The 20,013-nt window shown below is 42.0% G+C and overlaps 2 protein-coding genes across 2 annotated transcripts in view; one reads left to right on the top strand and one right to left on the bottom strand.

The window, feature by feature from the left end:
* The window catches only part of XYLB (xylulokinase), a 310,463-nt gene extending 308,489 nt beyond the window's left edge, over positions 1 to 1,974 (bottom strand). The window contains exon 1 of the mRNA XM_081970175.1: positions 1,865 to 1,974. The gene's annotated coding sequence lies outside the window, so the exon portion shown is untranslated. The remainder of the gene's footprint in view (positions 1 to 1,864) is intronic.
* Positions 1,892 to 18,893, top strand: LOC309401152 (uncharacterized protein C9orf152; the record flags this gene model as incomplete). Its single annotated transcript, XM_081970177.1, has 2 exons — positions 1,892 to 2,168; positions 17,637 to 18,893. 2 exons carry the CDS (start codon positions 1,892 to 1,894, stop codon positions 18,116 to 18,118), a joined length of 759 nt encoding a protein of 252 aa, XP_081826303.1. The 3' UTR covers positions 18,119 to 18,893.
* Positions 18,894 to 20,013: the final 1,120 nt, after the last annotated feature.

Genomic DNA, 20,013 nt, shown 5'->3' with positions numbered 1-20,013 from the left:
GGGAGAGTGCAAATTGTTCCAGCAGTTAAATGTTCCAAGCTCTAACTGTGCCATGCTGAACTTGCGCTGTTCTAGAGTTGGGATGAATTAAAATCACTATCATCATCCTGCTATTGTTACCATAACATCTATCTGAAATAATAGGATATGTGTGTGTGTGTGTCTGTCTTTGTGTCTGTCTGTCTGTGTTCCAGCATAACTCTGGAACGCCTCGAGCAATTTCAACTAAACTTGGTGCACAGATGACTTACTCTCCAGAAAAAAATACTGTGGGGGTAAGACACCCCTAACACCCTTCGGGGGGTGTGTTCTATTAAGATACAGCCTGTTGTGCCTTAAAATGGCTTCTATTGTACTGCTGTAAAATGGCTTCTACTGTACAGCGCAGTGGGATTGCCATGGTAACAGCTTCACAGTACTCCACAAGGGGGCTCTCACTTTCCTTGACGCTTCAGGGGGCACAGGGAAATATTTGTAACTAATTTAATTGTTGCCAAAATCAGGGCTTTTCCTGTCTAATACAGGATTATGATAAATAAATGTGCAGGCAACGCCCGGTTATCAGCTAGTAAACAATAAAATTGCCCAGGTGTGAGGTCCCAAGTATGTGAAGCAGAAATGGGTTTGCCTGGATCGGGCAAACCAGTAGCGGCAGCGGGGGGAGGTTCTGCCCACCCATCCGGACTCTTCCGTGCATGCACAGAAGCATCACATGTGCACATGAGCGAAGAAAAAAAACTGGAAACCCACCACTGGTGTGAAGGGCCTTATTTCCAGGTTATATTAACATCTATAGATTGTCATTCTTCTCGGTTGCTACACACACTTACTTTTTTTTCTTATTCTGATTGTAATTTGGTTTTAATTGATTTTGTGATTGTCCATTGCTCAGAGTCACTTGTTTGAGATGGGCAGCCATGTAAATCAAACAAATAAACAAATAATAGTAATATAATATCTGCAAGCAAGAATTAATGGGACCCCAAAAATTGGACAATAGAACGTGTTTTGTCCTCCTTTTCATTGTAAAAAAGTTGGTCACCTTACCAAAATAGATAAAGTTATGGAAAATGAAGAAGCTAAAGTACTCTGTGACTTTCAATTTAAAACAGACAGACCAACATAATACCCCAGACTTAACAATTATTGATAAGGAAAAAAAAGTCTGGATATTGGATATGACAATACTTGGAGACAGCATGAGAGAGGAAACTGGAGAAAATCCCAAAATATAAAGATCTGCAAATACAAGATAAGATATTTCCAAAGAAAGCAAAACAGTTCCTGTAGTAATAGGCACCTTGGATACAATCCTAAAACATCTGAGCACCGCTTGAATACCATTGGCATTGACAAAACTACCATCAGTTAATTGCAAATGACAGCTTTACTTGGAACAGTTTACATCTTGTGACAATACCTTTAATATTATTAAACAACATCTGGGAAGGACTCCATAGGGTAACAAAAACGCCGGATCCAATCTAAACACATCGATGCCTGTGCAACCAACCGTACTAATAAGAAATAGAAATAAATAATTGTTTATTCAAATATAAATAATTTTTTTAAAACCCACCTATGTAGTCACTAGGAGTTGAAATCAAGTTAATCAATCCTTCAAAATAAACAGAAGAAAATGAAAGAAGGAAGAAGACAGAAAGAAGACCGGACACCGCCTCTGTGTAAACTGCAGTTGTAACGTCAACCGGCATCTCAGCTCTTTTGTGACCTGGCTGCATTAGATGAACTTTTGTGCTACGTGTAGGATTTTGGCACCACGTCCTAGATTTAGTCTTAAATCAACAACAGTTCAAGCCAAACCATTTTTGTCTGCGTTCAGGTGCTCGGCAAATTGCTTTACCTGGAGCAAAGCGCATTCTGCTACTGAATGAAACCAGCTGTCCTTCAGCCACGGCCTCTTTCCAATGGTACCAGGATGAGGGACCTACATTGCTTGTGTCTGATTTTGTCTTTCTTATGGGAGCAGATGGCGAAGGCTTATAAATATATGAGTGGTGTTTTTCTTGTGAGTCACTCATCGGACCAGCAAGCCACAGACAGTTCCAGGCTGCCCAGCAAGATGGACGTGAACCAGCTCCAGGAGCAGTATCACTACTTAAAAGAGAAGCAGAAGCTGCACACCCATGTCGTTGTGTTTAAAACAGGTATGTTTTGGAGCAACAGAGAGTCTGACAACCAGGCATTCCTAAATTCCACACTGTTCCCCCAAGGGCTTGGAGTTTACACTGAGAAAGGCAACTTTTCATTAGATTTTATGGTGAAATTTCTTATGCCATCTTGAAAATTAGCCGATGCAGTGGGCCATATGTTATACGTCTGTTAATCTTCAAGATGCCACAAGACTCACAATGGTGCCTTTGAGAGCAGACAAGGAATCTATTCCTACGTGTGTTTACTCAGAGGCATGTCTTTCCATGTTGCTTGGGACTTACTTCCTGCTGCGGGGAGAAGTTTAACATGCATATTCCTCTATATTGCTGACAGCAATAGTTAACCTTTCTCCCCGGTGGGTCCTATGACATACTTTTTTAATCCCGCTCTGGGGTTTCCTTTAATTTACTGATTTGGAGGGGGGGAAAGGGAGAGGTTTTGAACCCTCCCAAATCCAAGCAGGATACTAAAGAACTCAGCAAACGGAAGAAAAATCTGGCATGATGGGAAAATAACTGGATTTGCAATTCAAAAAGTGTTTAATTAAATGGTTCCAGGAACCCAACTCATTTGGTGTAGGAGAAAAGGTAAAGGACAAATAGCTAGAGCTGTTCCTCTATGTTTTTAAAATACTAAGCCAACAGAAGTAATCAAAATATACCGGTTGATTCAGTTGCTTGATTACAGTAGCCGTCATTGGTGGGATTCAAATAATTTAACAACCGGTTCTCTGCCCTAATTATTTCTTCCAACAACCATTTCACCAAACTGCTCAGAAAGTTAACAACCGGTTCTCTCAAAGTGGTGCAAACTGGCTAAACATGCTCTGGAGTTGACATGTCATAAGGTGATTTTTTCCCCCTAGAGGTTGAGGTACTTTTTTAAAAAATTAAGATCTTTTATTCATCCATTTGGATAAAGAATTTAAAAAAATAACTGTTCTTGGAAAGACAGTCCCAGAAAACGTGAAAAGTACCATGTTTCCCCGAAAATAAGACAGGATCTTATTTTCTTTTGACTCTTAAAATAAGCACTTGGGCTTATTTTCGGGGAGGTCTTATTATTTTTGAGGTGCAGGAGGCGGCGAGCGTGGTCACCTCATGGCTGCTGCTGTGTTGCAATATTTTGGGGGGAGGGCTTATTTTAGTGCATCTACTCAAAAGCCCAATTGGGCTTACTATCTGGGGAGGTCTTATTTTCAGGGAAGCAGGGTAGAAACCTCAGCATACTTAGGATATTAATTTTTTTTCCCTTTGAGGTAAATTCAGTTTTGGGTGGCTTGAGGAATGCAGCCAAGGGGTTTTCTGAATAACGGTACAGGTAATCCTTGACCTACAACTACAGTTTCCGTTGATAAACAAGACAGTTGTTAAGTAAGTTGCACCTGATTTTACAAAAGTTTTGCCACGATTGTTAAGTGAATCACTGCAGTTGTTACGTGAATCACACAGTCATTAAGTGAATCCGGATTCCCTTATGGACTTAGCCGGCTGAGAAGGACACAAATGGCAATCACATGACCAGGAATCCTGTTACCATCATAAATTGCCAATTGCCAAGCTTCCACATTTTGATCGTGGATGCTATGAAGGTTGTAAATGCGAGGACAGGCCATACGTTTTTCAGTGTTGTTGTAACTTCACCTGGTCACTAAATGAATGGCTGTAAGTCGAGGACTATCTGTACAGAATGGTTTGACACTGATTTCTTCCAAGATGGTTTTTCAATTTCTTTGTCTTAAGATTTCTACTCAGAAATCATACCCTGTCTCTATTTTATCTATGAAGTAGGCTGGGCTGATAGAGAGTAACGGGCCAAACTCACCTAGCCTGCTTCCATGACTAAAGGAGGGCTGGGACTTACTGTCTCCTGGGCTTTGATCCAACACTTCCACCTCTATGCCAAACTGGTTCTCAAGGTCATCATTTCTAAATAATACCCTTGTATGTAAATCTCTGTTTGTTTCAGTTTTGAATTGTTCGTTCCATGGATGTTTTCTCAGTTGTTCATTCCACAATGGCTTAATGTTCTTTCTTAAACCCTGCCAAGGGTTCTGTTCTTGCAGGAATAGGAACAGCTAATTTCATAAATAAAGGCATTGTACCATGTGCAAATTAACTTGTTTGCTGACGATTCCTACAGGAGCACTGGTTTTTTTAAAAAGCAGAGCTCACTAGAGGTAAACCTTAATTTACAGTCACGACTGTGCTCAATTTTTTTGTTGCTAAGCATGGCAATTTTTAAGTGGGCTGCATCTCGTTTTATGACTTTTTTCGCCACGGCTGTCGAGTCAATCACTGCAGTTGAGAATCGGGCAGTCCTTAAGCAAATCTTGCTTCCCCCGTTGGCTTTGCTCATTGGAAGAAGAAGCCATCTGGGAAGGTTCTAAGAGGTGATCATACAACCCTGGGAGACTGGGACTTTCACAAATCCATACAAGCACATATATTTTGATCACGTGGCCATGGGGATGCTGGAACGGTTGACAAGCTTCAAAATGGTCATAAGTCACTTTTTTCAGTAACTTCAAATGGCCAGTAAACAAATGCTTGTAGATCAAGAAGTACCTGTAATGTATGGCAATCAAAGTGAACATTTGTAGAGGACAGGCTAAACTAGAAAATCAGTGGACCATCCATGGAAATCAGGTGTTGATTTCACATCAACACATGGACTGTCCACTGATCTTCTAGTTTAGTTTATCTTAACTTCTACAAATGTTCACTTTGATTGCCAAATATTGCCATTAGTTTATACACACAGACACACACACACACAGCATTTTTGCTGATAAATAAATGAAGGAAGCAGTATGCTCCCTCCCATATTTGGGCATACCAGGTGCTTTGACAAAACATCTAATCATTCCCCTGGCTCAGCTGATAAGGGAGGAGAGCTTGTGGCTTAGAGATTATTATAACTGCCTAACATGTAAAATAGCCCAAGTTCAAATCCCAGTAAGGGTATGGCTAGCTGATGAGAGCTAAATAGCTTGAAATAAATCTATACTAGTCTCCCTTCATTTATTTATCAGCAAAAAATTATATATATATTTAAGATTGAGATTGTCTTGGTGACGTTTCGGTGAGATCCCACTCGCCATCTTCAGGCTGGTGTTTTTGGCTTCATGCTTGTACAAGTAAAGCGTGGTCGGAGCTGCCATCTCTCTATAAATCTTGGTGTATGTGTGTGCAGTGCTTGCTTTGTTGCTGTAAGTGGGTTGATTGGCTGTGTACTTGCATCCTGATTGGTAGATGGAGTTGATGTTTGTAGATTGGTTGGCTGTTTCATATCATCCTGTGTGGCTGAGGTGCTGGCTTTGTGTCCGTTGTTCTTTTGTGTTGAAATGACCTGGGTGGTGGGTGGGGTTCGTTTGTTGACTAGGGCTTGTTTCCAGATGTCTGATAGGCGGGAGGTATCGTCACGTTTATTCATGTTGTGGGGGTGTTTTTCTATTTCGATGGCTTCAATAATTATTCTCTTATTGAAGTGTTCAGTTTTGGAGATTAATTTGGTTCCTTCAAAATCAATTTCATGTCCTGTTGCTTTAAGGTGCTGGAAAAGGGAGGAAGCTTTTTCTTCTTTTCTGACTGCGTTCTTGTGTTCTGCGATGCGTGCATTTATTCTCCTATTAGTTTGTCCAATGTATGTGGCAGTGCAAACAAGTCCCAGCCATGAAAACCGACACCGGACCCAGAACAACACAGGATGCAATCACCAATCACCCTCACCAGACTCAAACCCAAACCCGTCCCTTAGACCAAATGCAACCACCATCCAGAAGCCAAACCACGGTGGCATCACCAATTGCTGCACCCCCTTCCGACCCCCACACAAAGCAAACTGACACACGCCATGAACACATGGCCAGACCGCAAACTTGGTGCCAAACCAAAACCCGGGATGTTACACCATAGCCATCTGCTCAGGACATTACATCACAGAACTCAGGAGGTTACAATGCAAAGGCTTAGGATGTTACAACGCAGCCAACCCCCCAGGAGATTGCAGCACAGGACTCAGGATATCACTACAATAGAGCTCAGGATGTCAACCCACATAGCCCATTACCCAGGTCGTCACAACACAAAAGAACAATAGGCACACAGCCAGTACCTCAGCAACACAGGATGTTACGAAACAGCCGACTAACCTGCAAACATCAACTCCATCAATTAATCAAGATGTTACAACACAGCCAACCAATCTGCTTACAGCAACAAAGCCAGCACTCCACACACACCCCACCAATATTTATAGAGAGAAGGCAGCTCCGATCATGCTTTGCTCACACCAGCACAAAGCCAAAGGCACCAGCCTGAAGATGGCGAGTGGGACCTCGTCAAAATGTCGCCAAGATACTCTCAATCTTACACGGATAAAGACCCGAATACGCCAAGACCTGCATACCTGTACCAGTAAAAATCTACGAAATCTCTGTGTGTGTGTGTGTGTGTGTGTGTGTGTGTGTGTATACACACACACACAGTACACACACAAACACACGTTTCTGTGAAGAAAGCTATGCAGTATTTAGGTTGTCAGTTACAGTACAGCATTAAGTCCATCTTTGGATGTTTTGCATCAATCCTGCTTTGCAGGAAAACTGAAATCATGGTCTTTAACCTGCAGTCTTAGAGATATTGTTAGGAGACTTAACTGTATCCTGAGAAAATGAGGGGAAAAAAGAGGAAGAGCAAACTTATTTGTTTATTGATGTATTTACAATATGGGTCATTTGTTAGATTTATATCCCACATTTTAATATTACACATTCTTCATTTGTCATTCCTCAGTATACACCTTGGGGTTACATATATAGGTAGTCTTCACAGCCAGAAGTTTATAAAATCAGGTGCAACTCCCTTAATAACTAGCTGGCTTAGCAACAGAAATTCTGGTCCTAACTGTGGACCACCTGTAAATGTTTTCAAAGGGTACTGAAGAAAAAAGGGAAATGCTTCAATGTAAACTCCCAACTCTCTCCAGATGCGCCGGGATTCCAATTCCTACAACTCTTTGCCAGTGTTATGGGAGATGGACTTCCAAGACATCTGAAGCAGGGATCACCAACCTTTCGGGCCTCAGGAACCACTAAATTCATAATTTTAAATCCAGCGGACCACAAATATGATCTGCCTAATGACTGGATGGGTGGGGATGGCTAGGTGGTCAGGTGACTGGGTGGGTATAGCCAATTTGATGTCACTCATGTCAAGGGGTGCCTCGCTGGCCTCTACTCACCACCCCTCCCAACCCTTCCTTGCCTGCCCCACCCCCCGGGCTCCTTAGGACCCCAACAGGAAGCAGTTGTTGGAGCTAAGGAGCCACCAGGAGAAAGAGTTGGCAAAACAGCTGGTTCAGTTCAAATTGGATCTGACCGAGAAGGAGGCTCAGCAAAAGCACTTCACTGAGGACTAGGAGCATAGGCTTTCCAAGCAGAGGAAAGACCTGTGGGAGTGCAAGGCCAGGTACCGGCGCCTGGAGGCTCAGCGGGCTGAGATGGTCAGCCAGTTCCAGCAATGATGCAGTCCACTAGAACAAGGCCCTCTGGCTCTTCACCACCAGTGGCACTCCCCTCCAGCCTTCGCCCAAAGCCCCACAGCAGAAGGCTGAAGCAGACCCCGAGTCGGAATTTCTGCCCCCATCCAACCAGCACAAAAAGACCCCGAAGGGGGAGATTCTTTGCAGCAATGTAAGTGTTCATTGCATGTATCCAGTCCAGGGCCGTAGTTTGAGGACCCCTGATTTAGTGCAATATAAAAAATGCAAATTCTGCGGACCACCAAAATTTTCTCGTGGATCACCCATTGGTGACCGCTGCTCTAGAGCACAAGAAGTTAGAATAAGTTGCTGTCTTGACTCTCCTTCAGGCTGAAATTCACCTTGAAATGTTACAGTGAAAAGCAGCCTGGTGGAAACTGAACAAACAATGTGGATCCTGGATTTTAATATATAACTAGGAGAGAATTGTGTTGCCTTCAGATTATTGCTTATCGGGTTATGTCACCATGAACTTTCTCAACTTTCTTGTTAGGGACCTGTCGCACTGATGGCCAACTCCTGTACTAAAGGAAAAAATGGATAAAAGGAAAGGGAGAATTATAGTTTCCTGCCAATGGAAACCTTCAAAGAAAAACTGTCTTAACTTTGTCAGGGGTGGGCTGATGGGAGTTCACAGGGGTTCGCCCACCCAGCAACTGGGCAGAGAAGCCCTTAGTAAAAGTTTTGAAGCCCACCCCTGCTTTGGTTCCTTTCAGCCTAGCTCAGCTTCCAGCTTGATTTTGGGGGGATATGTATGGCACAAAGAGGCATCTTCCACTGTGTTCCCCATTACTGGCCTTTTATACTCCTCTATCCATTTAAGGATAGATGAAAAACTGTCCCAGTTTTAATAATATACATTGATTCCAAAGCAGGCTTGTTCCAATTTGGCACACCCTCCTTCTGAAACGTTGGCATTGCTAACTTTTGGGATTATTATAGCACATCTGGGGAATGCCAAGTGGGGAGGCCTATTTGTCCTTCTGTTTCTTTGGACCAGTTCAGATGGCTGATGAAGGAAGTGAGGATAAGGCACTTCTCCACATGTAACTGCCCTTGAGTGTCTTCATGCAGGAAGGGAGCTTCCAGAAAGCTTAAAAGGCAAATTTAATTCATTTTTTTTAGAGATCTTGGTGCTCTCTGAGCTTTGTTGATTTCTTGCAGGCATTTTCTAATCCTACTCAATGACATAAAATGCTCCATATATTTGGGGAATGAGGCCAGCAGCCATGTAGAAGGGAGCTGAGTTTGGATTTGAACCTCCTGTACACCATCTGCACATTTACAGAACACTGAATAACAGAGTTGGAAGAGACCTTAGAGATCTTCTAGTTCAGGGGTGTCCAAACTTGGGAACTTTAAGACTTGTGGACTTCAATTCCCAGAATTCTGGGAATTGAAGTCCACAAGTCTTAAAGTTCCCAAGTTTGGACACCCCTGTTCTAGTTCAACTTCCTAAGGCAATAAATCCTACACCACCTCAGACAAATGGTTATCCAATCTCTTCTTTAAAATAATCAGTGTTGGAACAGCCACAGCTTCTGGAGTCAAGTTGTTCCACTGATTAATTGTTCTCACTGTCAGGAAATTTCTCCTTAATTCTAGGTTGCTTCTCTCATTGATAAGTTTCCATCCATTGCTTCATTGTCCTGCCTTCAGGTGCTTTGGAGAATTGATGGATCTTTGGGGCAGCCCCTCAAATATTGGAAGGCTGCTATCATGTCACCCTAGTCCTTCTTTTCATTAAATGAATCATGCCCAGTTCCAATAACTATTCTTCATGTGTTTTAGCCTCCAGTCCTCTGATCATCTTTGTTGCTCTTCTCTGCACATTTTCTAGAGTCTCCGTCTTTTTTTGTTTTTACATTGCGGCAACCAAAACTGGATGGAATATTCCAAGTGTGGTCTTATCCAAGCCTTACAAAGTGATTCTAACACTTCATCTGATTTTGATTCTATCCCTTCTATTCTATTCAGTAAGTCTGTGTTGCAGATTTGATGCCAGTCCTCCTGTGAGCCCTAAAAAGCAGTACGTGCATAATGCCAACAACAGTATTGTTCAAACAACTGGGAATTACTTCAAGGCCAGGTGCATGGTAAACACCAGCCTTCTATATACATGCTCAGGGCTAAAGATTTTCAAAGTATCAATAACATGGAAAATTGCAGGTGTGAGTTTCCCATGACACAGAGGCACTTTTCCTAACAGTTACCTGAAGTCCAGGCCTGGAATAGCCTGGAACAATAAGAGTTGCGATCACAACACTTCTAAAGGTTACTAGGTTGAAGAGGATTTATGCATTAGATCCATATGTTAAAAAAGTAGCATGAGACTCATTCATGGAGAAAAAACTCTGGGCCAATTGCCAGTTGCTACAAGAGCGTAATAATTGGCCTCTAATTACATAATTTATCTATGGATGAAGTAGTTCTTTCTGCCCATTCATTTCAGCAAGTTCGCCATACTCCATAGCATGCCATGCTTCCTTCCACTAGACTAGATCATTATAGAGTTTGCTACAGGCTCAAGAAGAAATCTGCTTTGTAATCCACCTTGCAGTAAATCTGCTACAGGTAGGTAGTCCTCAACATATGGCCATAACTGACCCCAAAATTTATGTTGTTAAATGAGAAATTTGTTAGGTGAGTTTGTACCATTTTACGATTTTACTTGCTACTTTTGTTAAGTGAATCATTGCAGTTGTTAAATTTGACCCTGTCATCATGGGGATGCTGCAGTGGTTGCAAGCGTGAAAATTAATCAGATCCCATTTTACGGTGCCATTGTAACTTTGAACAGTCATTAAACGAACTGTTGTAAGTCGAGGTACCTATATCATCACTGTTAAATCTTATACCATGCTTTCTAGGGAAAGCCACTGCAAGGCCAATTGCAAGCAAAACAACAGAATATAAACAGAAGTAAGAAGCTTACAGGTAGGCCTGTCAGCTTATGATCACAATCTCGACTGGAAAATTCATTTTTAAACACTGCAGTCCTCGAGGCATCACAGGACCACACTCAATTTTACAAGCTTTTTTCCACATGGTCATTAAGCGAGGCATTCGGTGACCATGACTTGTAACTCCTGCTGGTTTCCATGTTGACTTTGTTGGAAGCCAGGTGAGAAGGTTACAGATGGGTGACCCTGGGATGCCTCAAACATTTTAAATACCTGACAGTTGCCCAAATAACGATCAGGTGATCGCAGAGATGCTACAGTAGTCATAAGTCTGAGGATGGTTATAAATCACTTTTTTCAGTGCTGTTGTAATTTCGAACAGTCGCTAAATGAATGATCATAAATTGAGGGCTAGCCGGGGGGTTACTCAGACAATAAGTAAAGGATGTAGTTTATGCACGGGTGGGCTTCAAAAATTTTACCATGGGCTTCTCTGCCTGGTTGCTGGGTGGGCGTGGTCATGGTGGGAGTGGCCTAGTCGGCCTCTTGCACTAAGCTGGGGAGGGCATTTTTTCTTGCAGGTGCCATTTTAAAAAACCAAGAAAGCTGCTAAACTCTGCAAAAAACATGCTTATTTTCAGCTACCATATATTCTTTATTATAAAGGACAGTTCTTTATTTCAGAATGTTACTCTAAATCTAACGATTTAAGAGCTAAAGTACTTTTAAAAAAACACCTGACTTTTATTCTTTATTTATTTATTTTGGTCCTTTTACTCACTTAATGCAGTCTTTTATGTTCATGTGAAAATAATCCGGGCAATCAAATTATTTTTTTAGTGCTTGATAATAATGTTAGAGATTTTTTTTATTAGAAATATGCATTTTTGTAAAGTTTTCCTTAGTTTGGCTCTTGAATCTTCCTTTCTAATTTTACTTAGTGATTTTTCACATGTCTAAAACAATTTTCTGTCCTTGTGAACTTCGAGATTTGTCCGCCTTTTTAGGTTTGCCTTTTGTTTCTTCCCCCCAAAAATATGTCCACTGTACTATATTTTATGTGCCTAATGGGAGATCACAGAAATGGAATTGCCATAAAAAAATTACAATGGTCAAAAACATCAAACTCCAACTTTTCTTTTATTTGTGAAAAGTGAGGTGTGAGCTTTGATCACATCTTGGAAACCACCATACTGAGTTTCCGAATACCTGCCTCCCCCCGACCCCACCTCACACACACACACACACACACACGGCACCTTACACCTAGAGCAGGGGTGTCCAAACTTGGGAACTTTAAGACTTGTGGACTTCAACTCCCAGAATTCCCCAGCCAGCCATGCTGGCTGGGGAATTCTGGGAGTTGAAGTCCACAAGTCTTAAAGTTCCCAAGTTTGGACACCCCTGACCTAGAGTTATCAGGTCAGCATCTCCAAACCTCTTGTTACCTCTGAGCTTGGTTGGGGTTTTTGGGAGATGTTTCATTAGTAGGTAACATCACTGGTGCAGGTCCAGCATTGAAAATGTAATTGTTGGGAAGAAATATCCATCTTGTTCAGTTCCAAGCCGGGAGAAAGGCACTGGAGACATGGAGGCTGATTGGAAAGCTGGTTTAATGATGAACAGAACCACGAAGCACTTGGTTCTGGCCACCTGACCACATAGAGTTGAGAGTGAGGGGTTTTGATACCTTATCTTGGGTTTGCACTTGAACTTCCTGTTCCTGTGCAAGGACATGTATTCTATAGGCTGTTGTATGGGTCATGCAGGGGTCATAGCTGGCTGTATAGGTTGTCTGAGCTAAGTTTGGTTCAGGTTTGGAAGGTGATGCAATGAAGGGGCGTTGGGCAATTCCTATTTTGGCTGAGGGCTATTCCTATCTTTGTTGGATCTTGGGTAAGGGTAATTGCTTATCAATAGAGCTATCTATCTCTTTGTCTCTTAAGTGCTGACATCTGCTGAGGGCTATAAAGAAAGGTGGGGTCTGCTTTCTTCCTCTAAAAAAAACTCTCATCCAGGGAAATACAACATTCTGCCTTTCTAATATTTCCTAAAATCTTTCATTCTTCTAGGATGCTAACTTTCTACATTATCTAGTTTGGGCAGTAAACCATCTGCAAGAAAACAGCAAGCGCCAAGGACCCCTCCTTTCAACCCTGAACTACAAATATATATTTTTTCTTTACTCTAGTTAATTTGTTTGATGCAAGAAAGTCCTTCAAATAACCTGCAGCCAAACTTTCTTGGCCTTTAATGTCAAAAGTAATATTGTTAATTGTCCTGTTAAGAACAGATCTTGCAGATCAAACAAACAGAACACAGTTTTTAACAGCAGCAGCAACAACATGTGTTTTAAACAAGTATTTAAACAAGTATTTTAAACAAGGCCAGTCCTTTAAAATCAACCCAGGAAAGAACTGGTTTGCCAAATTTGTAATAGAAGATTAAAATCATCTTTTAAAGTAGAACGGAGTGGGGTGGGGAAGAAATAGGAAGCCATAACTTTTGGGAAAAGCAAAAAAACTAATATTGGAAGAGCAAGAGGAAAGGCAGTGTGCTTTACACCAAGTATGACACCGTGTGGCCGACAGACAGTATGCATTTCTACTAACAGTGGAAGGATTTTCTAGAAAATATGGGTGAATCCGTTTCGGAGACATTCACTCTTGCAGCTGTAATTTTCATTCCTTGCAAAAAAAACCAACCCCAAAAACCTAGCAACCCCAAGACCAGAGAAAATAAATTAGTACAGGTAGTCCTTGACCTACAACCACAGTTGAGCCTAAAATTTATCTTGTTAAGTGAGACATTTGTTCAGTGAGCTTTGTCCCATTTTACAACCTTTCTTGCCACAGTTGTTAAGTGAATCACTGCGGTAGGTAAGTTAGTAACCCGACGGTTATGTGAATCTGGCTTCCCCATTGCCTTGGTGAGAAAGTAACAAAAGGGGGCCACATGACCTTGGGACCACAGCAACAGTCACAAGTATGAAGCGGTTGCCATCTGAATTTCTTCCGCATGATCATGGGGATGCTGCAAAGGTCGTAACAGGGAAAAGCGGTCGTAAGTCACATTTTTCAGTTCCATTGTAATGTTGAACTGTCAACATGAACGAATGTTGTAAATCAAAATCTACCGGTAATTCCTCTAAATCTTGTGGGAGGTGGAGCAAAGGAGAGAAAGAAAGTGCTCATATGAATAAAGCTGAAAATACTTGTATGTATTTCAGTAGATTTGTTTCATTGGCTTGGAGTTCAAGATTGCACTTTGCTCTAAGAGAGCCGTCAAAGGAATAAGATGTCCTAATGCCAGGAACTAGAAAGGCAGGGAGGATATCGAGAAACTACAGGTAGTCCTTGATCCATCAGTCGCTTAGCCACCATTCAGAGTCACAATGCATCCCCTTAAAGTACTTCCAACCCAGTTTTGAAGTTCTAACAGCCAGCACCACATTCGGCCATGTGCTTGGCAACTGGCCTGCATTTTACACCTATTTGTTGTGTCCCACAGTCAAATGACGACAATTTACAATATTTTTTGCCAAAATTCCGATTTCCAGCCAAAAAAAAAAGTCCTATTGGCTAAAATGGGTTTGTTTAATGATTGCCACATGGATTTTGCCTAGTGACTGTGGCATTCACTTAATGACTGCCATAAGAGAGGTCATAAATTTGAGCACAGTTACATGATGACCCACTTAACAACCATCATGAATTATGACTGTAATTCTAGACTCCATTCTGTCATAAGTTGAGAACAGTCTATTACCACACTATGTGTGCTGTCTTATTGAACTAAAATATGATGTTTTCCAGGTACAAAATAGGAAATGTCTATAAGGTTCTTGGCAAGACAACAGATTAGGGTATCTCACCTGGCAGCCTAGTAGAAAATCTAATTTGCACCCCAAGATACAACAATAACCAAGTGATTTTGAGGGGCTTAGTTCCTGATGCCTTTTCTCCGCATACCTCTTACAGACATGCAAAGTGACTGATATAGTGGTTGAAAAGAATAAACCAAGGAATATTACCATCTTCCCAAAAAAAAAACACCCAGCAGTAAAAAAAAATGAGGAAATGCTGTCCAGGGGAGAAGAGGGCCAGTTCAAGGGTACTTAAAGTAGAAGAGCTAAAGACATTCATTTTCTAACAATTAAAGGATTAATTGTTGGACTGTTCCTCATAGCAGGTAAAAAGGGACAATAAAAAGACATTAGGAAACAGGTTTCCTATAAAAGAATGCTGACACCTTTTACCAGGTTGTTGAACAAATACGACTTCAAAGTAAAAGGGATTACGAAAAGGATGTATGAACTAAAACCCTATCTATTGGTTTGGGTCAATAAACTATTTCTGGGCTTCCTTTCATTACTTCTAAATTTTAAAAAAATGTAGTTTGGTTGTTGTTGTTGTTTTTAAATTCAGAAGTACAATAATAGCTACAGCCAGTCCTCGTTTAGTGATTGTTCCTAATTATAATGGTGATGAAAGAGTAACTTTGCAATCAACTTTTGCATTTAGAATCTTCACAGGTACCTAAAGCAAAGGGAAGCTGAAATACGAGCATAAGCAGTTTTGGTTTCACTTAGTGACCACTCTGCTAAATGACCAAGTTCCCAGTTCCAATTGTGATCGCTTAAGTGAGGACTCTCTCTATTTGGGTATAAAATTAATCCCATGGCAACTCTTCATCTGCCAGTGGGACTGTATTTGCTCCCCTGAGGAAGCACTCAAAGTATAAAGTTTATCAGAAAAGATAGCACTGCATGTGATTAAGTCTCTAAGGAAGATGTAGATCTGTTTCCAGCCATCTTTTAAAATTTTAAATGGTGCACACGAGCAAAAGATGTGGCTGTTGCGTGAGTCATGCCCGATTTTACAACCTATTTTGCCACAATCATTAAGTGACTCTGGTTTTCCCTTTGACTTGGGCTCTTCTGAAGCCAGCTATGAAGGTTGCAAATGGTGACATTACCCCAGGAGGCTGCAACCACTGTAGTCTGTGCTGTAAACAAGCACATGCATGTTGTGGTTCTGGGGACATTGAAAACATCGTAAGCGTGAGAACCAATTGCAAGACACTTTCTTCAGCACTGTCATGATTTTAAATAGTCACTAAACAAATGGTCGTAAGTCAAGGATGTGCTCTGTTCTAAGCTTCTTTTTAAAATATGGCATCACTTGTGGCATATAAACGCTGAAATGCTGAACTCTGGAATGTGTAGCATGCTTTCCTTCCAGTGGTGGGGTTCTGTGGGTGTGGCTTGGTGAGCGTGACCAACTCACTGTCACTTCCACCCAGTCACTTGATACCCTCCCCCAGCCACGCCTACCCAGGTTTTGTGGCTCCCTGTATTTTCTGTGGGAAGTGGGTCATGTGATTTGGTGGGCGTGGCCAACTTGATTGGTCTCATCCTTAGGAAATTTCTCCTTAGTCCAAGTCACAATAAAATAGACCTGTTCCAATGTTTAGACTAGAATAACAGAGTTGGAAGGGACCTTGGAGGTCTTCTAGTCCAACCCCCTACTTAGGCAGGAAAACTTCCAGTGTTGGAGCATTTATAACTTCTGGAGACAAATTGTTCCACTGATTAATTGTTCTGTCGGGAAATTTGAGGGGTTCCCACATAAATGAGATAGTCAATCTATTTTCCAAAGCACCAAAAGGCACAAAAAGAAACAGTGCATGGAAACTAACCAAAGAGAGAACTATGTAGGACTAAGAAGAAATTTCCTAAGGTGAGACCAATGCAGAGGTAGATTCCGGATCCAGGTGCAACTGGTACGGTGCAACAGGGCCGGGTGCCCACCATGGGCATGCGCACCAGCATGCACATGCGTACGCACCGCCCATGACACTCCAGCTGCTTGGAAGAGCATCATGCAGGTGCCGTACACTGTGCACATGCGCAAATGCCCCGATCAACTCAAATAGCGGTAAGGAGAGCAAGCAGATGGGTGGGGCCTCCGGATCACTGTACCAGAACAGTACCTGGTGCTCCCAGCAGGCACCGGTACACCTGTACCAGGGCATAACGGTCGTATCCCACCGCTGGACCAATGGAATAGTTTACCTTCAGAAGTTGTGGGCGCTCCATCACTAGAGGCTTTCAAAAAGAGTGAGAGGAGTACACCCCAAAAGGACAGTGCCAGGCACCACTAAAACAATGCAGAAAACTTAATAACAGCCATTCCTCTTTAAAAAAAAAAAAGTCAACCCCAAAGCAAACACAGCAGCTGAGAGGGAAACTAAGAGCAGCCGCTCAAGCTAATTGAAAGCCTGGGTGTGCTGCCAAAAGATATTAACCCTTCCAACTCCATTATTCTATGTTCTCTATGTTCTAAATTGGGTGCTTCACAGCAGAAGCAGCACAGCTGGATGGACCACGGATGCATTAAATGCACAGCCTGTATGATCAAGATGCACCATTGTCCCTTCCTGTAACTTTTCTCCCTGGAAGAAGCAGAATGTAGGCAACACTGCAGCAGCTATACAAAGCCTTGGGGAACTCCAGGGAATATAAGATGATCACAGAAGTGTTACTTAATACTCTTCATAATGAAAATGTTTGTAATCTTGTCCTTCTTCCTGAAGGGAAGAGATTAAGCCCATCCCTAGATGGGTGATTGATGGGTTCCCCTGCCCCAATCCTGTCAGTTTCTCTTGTTTATTGACTTGATTCAGCCTGTATTCCAGCTGCAAGTGTTAAGTGGAACTATTAACTGAAGGGAGAGAGAATTAAAAAAAACCTTCTACTTTATTTTTAACCAGTTCTCCAAACTGCATAAGCAATTAACTAATGGTTCGGGAGAACAGTTGAATCCCAACTGTGCTTCCTCTGCTCACAAATTGATTGTAAAAGATTGAGGGCTATAATGCATCAAAGCTGGCTGTGAAATTCTAGAAATTGAAGTCCACACATCTTAAACTCACAGAGGTTGAGAAACACTTCTATATTAACACATTATCAGAAAGTAAGATTTCCCTTTTAAAACTGAGTTTTCTTCACAGGTGGAAATGGGAGCATTCCCAAGGAATCCATGATCAATGCTGTTTTAATTAACAAGACCATGAGGAAAGCATTGAAAGGAAGAGAGATCAAAGTGGATTTGCCCTGCCAGGGAAATGGACAAGACAGCTCACCATGGCGGATACATCTTGGTATCCACCGTCTGGCACATCACCAGGGACAGCCTTGTGATGGCATTCAAAACCGGACTGAACATAGCATGTGGTCTTGTGAAGAGTCATTAGATAGCACTGAACCGGCCATTGCATTCGCCATCAAAGAGGAAAATTCACACCCTCCTGAAAAGATGGTCAGTTCCAACTCAACTCGGACATCAGTAACCTCCATTTGGGCTTATTCCAGCCTCAACATCTCAGCTTCAAAACCAACATCTAGTAAGCTATCTTATTACCCTTTTCCTCAGAAGAAAAACCCCAAGATTTCTGAAGCTGCAAAGAAACTGGGGTTATATGTCTCCCAGTGAGAATTGTGTAATAGAAGATAGTGGTAGGCCTATCACTACAGCTAAAGTAGATATAGAAAGCTTCTTTTTCCCTCTCGCACTGGTATAATTTGCCTGAAATATACAGGTAGCATTTCTGTTCCTGTGAACGTGAGAACTGATGAACCCACATATACTATTTTAAATCAATGTTTCTGTAAGGCAGTGTTTCCCAACCTTGGCCAAGCTTTAAAAGGGGTGGACTTCAACTCCCAGAATTAACAGATTAACAGAGTTGGAAGGAACCTTTTAGGTCATCTACTCCAACACACACACCCTCAAGCAGGAGACCCTACATATCATTTCTACAAACCCCCATACTGGCTGAGGATGTCTGGGAATTGAAGTCTATCTCTTTTAAAGTGGCAAAGATGAGGAATTATTGCTCTAGGACAGTGGTTTCAAACTCAAGGCCCTGGGGACAGTTCCAGCCCACGGGGTGCTTAGATGTGCCCCATGGGGCCACCCTGGGCACATCTGAGTGAAGGATGAGCCCACGGTGTCTCTGCCAGTGAAAACAGAGCTTCAAAGGGCAGAGTGCTCGGACCACCAAAGGTGCCCCCAACATGAGTGATGTTGAGCTGGCCGCACCCCCTTCCCATCCCCAAAAGCCAAACTCAACCCTGCATGCGATCCTCAATGAAATTGAGTTTGACACCCCTGCTCAAGGAGTTATGTTTGCAATTTTAAGGAAAGATTATGTAGAACAGGGATGTCAAACCTTGGCAATTTAGGCTGGTTGGGAGAATTTTGGAAGTTGAAGGTTGGATGCCGCTAATGTAGAATTGCAGCTACTTCCACACTTCTGCTTTTCACGTAGAGTGAGAGAATGCTGAAATTAGGTATGTTTGCTGATGAAGGAATGTTCCGTTTTTTTGTTTTTGCTCAGCCAGACCAACATTCTTCATCAGAAGGGATTTTTTCTCCCCTAATTCTATAGAGTGAAAATAGGAGGGAAATGAAATAAGGAAATAACAGATCACCTTGTGGAAGAGGTATCAAGCATTGAGATTTCCCTCCCAGGTTGGAAATAATTTGAATTCCAGTGCTCCAGATTGAAACCAAATGCTTGAATGTGTTGTATTTTAATGTCAACCTACCAGCTATATTTTCTTAAAATGTATTTTGAGTGAATAACACTCTAGACTAGCATAAACTTCACTGTGAAGAAAAAACAAAACTGTCCTGGGGTGAAATCCAGCAGGTTCTGACAGGTTTTGGAGAACCGGTAGAAGAAATTTTGAGTAGTTCGGAAAACCGGCAAATGCCACCTCTGGCTGGTCCGACCCCCATCTATTCTCTGCCTCCTGAGTCCCAGCTGATCAGGAGGAAATGGAGATTTTACAGTATCCTTCCCCTGCCACAACCCACCAAGCCACGCCCACAAAACTGGTAGTAAAAAATTGCACTTGGCCTTATTTTCAGGGAGGTCTTATTATTTTTGAGGTGCAGGAAGCGGCGTGGTCGCCTCATGGCTGCTGTCATGTTGCAATATTTTCAGGGAGGTCTTATTTTTGGAGGGGGGGCTTATCAGGTGCTCAAAGTGTGATTGGGCTTATTATCCAGGGTGGTCTTATTTTCGGGGAAACCGGTATGTGAAAGTCATTTGTGACCTTCCAAACAAGCTTGAGAGAAGCAAAGCCAACTGGGAAACCAGATTTGCTTAATAGCCATATGAATCACTTAACAACTGCAGTGATTCATTTAACAACTGTGGCAAAAGGTCATAAAACTGGCTGTGAGCCTCTTAACAACTGCCTTGATTTTCAAGGGAAATTATGGTCGATTGCGATTGTAAGTCAAGAACTACTTCCATTTATTCCAGGTCAGTAAATTTATTTCCTCATTTAAAAAGAAGAGGGTTTGGAGGATTATTC

Source organism: Natrix helvetica, assembly GCF_964273705.1.
Source record: "Natrix helvetica genome assembly, chromosome: Z".
Taxonomy (NCBI): Eukaryota; Metazoa; Chordata; class Lepidosauria; order Squamata; family Natricidae; genus Natrix; species Natrix helvetica.
This window is presented reverse-complemented; position numbering and strand designations above follow the sequence as displayed.